This window comes from Oratosquilla oratoria, chromosome 39 (genome assembly GCF_046742065.1).
Source record: "Oratosquilla oratoria isolate Oo_2021 chromosome 39, ASM4674206v1, whole genome shotgun sequence".
NCBI lineage: Eukaryota > Metazoa > Arthropoda > Malacostraca > Stomatopoda > Squillidae > Oratosquilla > Oratosquilla oratoria.
The window spans coordinates 25,720,164-25,725,163 of NC_134815.1; the positions used below are offsets into that span (position 1 = coordinate 25,720,164).

The window sequence follows — 5,000 nt, forward strand, 5'->3', positions numbered from 1 at the left end:
ATAATAAAAGATCAATAAATAAAAACAACGACGGTGCACTGCATTGCTCTGTGTCTGTGTTCCTAGCATATCTTTATCTATTTACAGTTCTAGACGTTCTTCGTGGCAAGATGGTTCCTAACGGCACTGATAGATTCAATTATCATCATTATCACTATCATCACCATCATCATTATAATCATTGTTATCATTATTATTATTATGATTATTATTATTATTAAATTTTGGGGCTACATGGCGTGCAACTTTGTAGCATATTTGTAGCATTCTTTTTCTTGATAGAGATTCATGTACTTATATTCCTGCCTTAAAAAAAAAAAAAAAAAAAAATCCATGTCTTTAGGATTTCATTTATTAAAATAACTGAACGAAACTTTCATTTTTTAAACTAATCGATTTATTTCTTAAATTTTATCTAGTTATTCATTTCTTTACTATCTATTCATTTATTTATTAATGTAATCATTTCCTTTTCCGCAATCGACCTCGTCAGAGGCTCGAATGTCTTTTTTCGACGTGTTTCATTCATAACGTACCAAGCCCTGCACGCCTCATTTGAGCAAATCTGTCCCCCGACGATCAACTACCTGGACAGCTCCCTCTCCCCTCACCGACTTGGACGAAGTTGTGACGACATGATCAAGCTTCGTCACTTCAAACGCGAGCGAATGCGCCTCTGCGCTCGCAGACTCTACGTCTGCCTCCAATCGTTCTTCACCTGCTGCATGAAAGGTGAATCTCAAAACGACCACGATCAAAACGTTCCTCGTCCCGCTAAGGATCTCCCAGACTTTACCAAAAAGTCGAAAGGGAAGACGCCGAAGGATCCTCAAGCTGTTGAGAGACCACCAGGAACATTCAAAGAGCCAAGAAGCTCACTTTTCGAGGACGATTATACTATCAAGTGCTCCCTGGGTGCTGGAGCCTTTGCTAGGACAGTCCTCGTTTCAAGGAAGGCAACGGGTTCCATTAGTGTTGCCAAGATTCCCCTTGAGAAGGGAAGTTGCAAAAGCGAGATCCACAGTGAGATCGCAGCACTCTCAACGTTGGACCACCTAAACATAATCAAATTGGTGGACGTTGCAAAGGACAGAGGCTGCAAAATCATTATTACTGAATACTGTCCTGGTGGAACGCTTTTAGCAGCCATGGAGAGGCACAGCAAGTCGCCCTCTCTTGCCTGGGGACATCAGATTATCTCGTACTTCAAGCAGCTTGTGTCTGCCGTGTCCTACATGCACTCAAACCAATGGGCACATCTTGATCTTAAACAAGATAACGTCGTCCTCAGCGCCGACTTAAAGGTCGTCAAGGTCATCGACTTCGGCCTCTCCATCAGAACCTCAAAGGTTTACCAGCGACAGATGAAGAGTGTAGGAGGGTCGCCTTGGTATTTGGCTCCCGAAGTGCTGGACAAAGCTCAACGCCCATACGCCGGAGGAATGGCTGATGTTTGGGCTCTCGGCTGCATTCTCTACGAACTATGCATGGACCGCCTCCCATACTACGAGCCAACAATAGGGCGACTCACAACGAAGGAGCAAATGATATACTATGTGGCCTGCTGCAAGCAAGGGAGACCAGCTCTCAAGGCACTAAAGCCAGGAAACTTTCAAAAACACCACGAGACGACGATCTTAAAGATTCTGTGGTGCATGCTGGACCCAAGGCAGGAGACTAGATCTACCATCTGGCAGGTAGAGGAAATCAAATTCGAAGAGAACCAACACGAGCATTGAGCAGTTTTCCCCCAACAGACCATCTGTCAAACATTAAATAGCAAAGCTCTGTGACCACATTCGAAAGTCGGAAAGGGCCAATATTCTTTTCTTTGAGCCTTAGGGCAGTTAAAGGGTTTTCCCTCAGCTGAATAAAATTACAAGGCTTCAGCCACAAAGACGTAAGTCTAGAGTAACAGATCTTAATGATCTACAACCGCTTCTGAAAAAAGACAATATCTTTCAGCTTTAGCCAAAGAAGCGTCCCTCCATTAAAGTTTCCAGGCGGAAGGCAACGAAGCTCGTTCTCTGCTGAATAAAATCGTCATGTGCAACACACACACACATACACACATACATATATTTGTACAACGCGTACTTGCTTATTGGTTTGTTTCTTTTGTGTATTAATGTGTGTGTATGTGTATGTGTGTGTACGTCTATTTGTGTGTGTATCTGTGTATGTGTGTACGTATGTCCATTTGTGTGTGTCTGTGTATATGTGTGTGTACGTCCATTTGTGTGCGTCTGTGCATATGTGTGTGTGTATGTGTGTGTATGTGTGTGTGTGTGTGTGTGAGAGAGAGAGAGAGAGAGAGAGAGAGAGAGAGAGAGAGAGAGAGAGAGAGAGAGTGAAGTCATGTACCACGTGAGTTTCCTTCCAGTTAAGACCCAGATTATTTTATCTTGCTTAAAAAGAAAAAAAAAAAAAAATGCATTCGTGGAGTCGCACCGTCCAGTGTCCACGAGGGAGAATTTAGTGAAACCCCCTACTGACCACAACTACGCAGATTGGAGCAGCCTTATTTCCATTAGAAACAAAAATAATAACAATAATAACATTGACCACTTCCTGATTCTACTACCCCTCATTTATCCTCCCTTCCGGGCTAGATGTGGGTTCGAGTCCTGCACTCCTCTCCGATTCCCAGCAGTACCTAAACCGTATTAGACAAAGGTGACGGCTTCGGCCGCAGCTATTCACAGCCTTCTGGCGTAGGCTCCTCATCTTGTTAAATCTCTCCTTGACCACCTGGATAGAAACGCTGGTTCTGCATGACGCAATAGAAGTAAAATTCTACAATCACGCAAACACGGATATCTGACATGAAACTTACGTTGTCCAATAGCTCCTTACCTAACCTAACGTAACCATTCCATAAAAAAATCTTTCAAATGCAAAATAGAATAAATAGATAAATGAATAAAAATAAATAAATAGATGAATAAATAAATAGACAGATAAATAAATAAATAAATAAATAAGTGAAAAATATGTTTGCGTAATAATGATATAGAGCTGCAATACCAAATACGTGGAGAGGTCAAGCCACGCGCATGCGCAAGTGGAAGGCAATGGATGAAGGGTAGAGAACCCACACAGGCTGCCTCTGAATTACAGATTCTCACTTTCCTTTTCTTTTCACATCTTACTCCTTGGTCATGAACAAACGTCTTTATGTATCCAATGGGAAAAGATACATGTTTTGAAAGCTGTTATATGATTATCTGATAACTAACTGATTCGACTTTTAGTCTACTGAAGAACAAAAATAATTGAAAATAGTTAGAATAAGTTACAAATGATGGGCGTGTATACACCCATAACGGCGCGCGCGCACGCGCGCGTGTGTGTGTGTGTGTGTGTACGTGTGTGTGTGTGATACACCATGGTCTTTGGACCACGTGTTGGACTCGTGACCAACAAGTATTTCCCTCCCGAAAGAGAGCTCGGAGCTTGTATATTACCGATCTATGTGTAATGCTGTGACCTTAAACGCTCACACACACACACACACACACACACACACACACACACACAACTCTCCGCCCACGAGTGTTGGAGTAACGACTCGTAGAGGAGCGATACTAAAATTATTTTAGCCCTGGGCGGGATTCGAACCCGGACCTCCATAGTGGTAGCCGGGAACTCTACCAACTGCGCCACGAGGTGTGTGTTTGTGTGTGAGTGTGTGTGTGTTTGTGTGTCTGTGTGTGTGTGTGTGTGTGTGTGTGTGTGTGTGTGTGTGTGTGTGTGTGTGTGTGTGTGTGTGTGTGTGTGTGTGTGTGTGTGTGTGTGTGTGTGTGTGTGCGTGTGGTTAGTTTTGCCCTACACGTTGAGAACAGATGCTACAGAATTTCTACAGAACTTGTCCGCATTTTTACGAATATGGAGAAGATACGCTGGCGCAGTGCATGCACGACTACAGTGTCAAAGTCATAAAAAGAGGAAGAAAAAGAAGAAGAAAAAAGGGGAAGAAAAATAAGAAGAGGAGGAATAGTAATAATACTAATGATAATAGTAATAATAATAATAATAATTATAATAATAATAATAATAAGAAGAAGAAGAAGAAGAAGTTGAAGAAGAAAGGGGAAGAAAGGTGAAGAAGAAGAAGAAGAAGAAGAGGACGAAGAAAGGGGAAAATAAGAAGAGGAGGAGAAAGAAGAAGAAGAAAAAGAAGAAAAGAAGAAGAAGATGAAGAAGAAATTGTGTATCTTTAGGCGCAATGCTGACGTCATCGTCGTCGCAGAGATCCATTTTAAGAGTTCAGTTTTGCTTAAAGGAAAACATAAAAACATAAGAATGTAGGAGACTGAAAAAGACCATAAGGCCTACACTAGGCAGTTCCATGTCCATTACCATGTAAATCATTCCTACCTATAAAGTTATCTAACCTTCTCTTAACCAATAGTTTTAGCGCTCACTAAATGTTTACTAAGTTTATTCCATTCGCTCCAGGGTTGCACACATATTTAATTGTATATTAATTGCTGGTAGGTAATTCTTTATTAATACAGTTTCCATACATTTTAATTTACTCTTATTGATGTTCTTTGCTAAAATCGAAGTATTACTATTCAAAACTTCCCGCGAAATATTCATCTTATGTACTTTAGAAAGGTGCGATTTTATTGCACCATTTTGCATATGAAAAGTAAGCCTTTGAGACAAAGTTTGAGAGTTTTGTGTCCAATGTACTCGTCATTGCAAAGCGCACCGTCTTTGTTGAAAGGGCATGAGTATTTGTATACAACGTAGCTTTGTTTCCAAATATCTTTTTCCCCTGATAAGTTGTTTTTCATGATAAGTGATGCAGGTCTGGGGTTACGATAATATATGACCAATTGTAAGGAGTCCTCTTGCTTCTTGGGTTTACAATTTCTATATATGATATTTTAATGACTTCTTCATCTGTTTTATATGCGGATGTCATTGTACTTTGGTAGTAGATATTTATTGTACTCTTCGAATTTTCTGTAGTACCTAGTTCAGAATTA

General features: G+C 40.9%; 1 protein-coding gene across 1 annotated transcript in view; it reads left to right on the forward strand.

The window, feature by feature from the left end:
- Positions 1 to 635: 635 nt before the first annotated feature.
- The window catches only part of LOC143020194 (calcium-dependent protein kinase 1-like), a 6,747-nt gene continuing 2,382 nt past the window's right edge, over positions 636 to 5,000 (forward strand). Inside the window, exon 1 of the mRNA XM_076176359.1 lies at positions 636 to 1,373. Within this exon, the coding sequence (XP_076032474.1) occupies positions 636 to 1,373 (738 nt within the window). The remainder of the gene's footprint in view (positions 1,374 to 5,000) is intronic.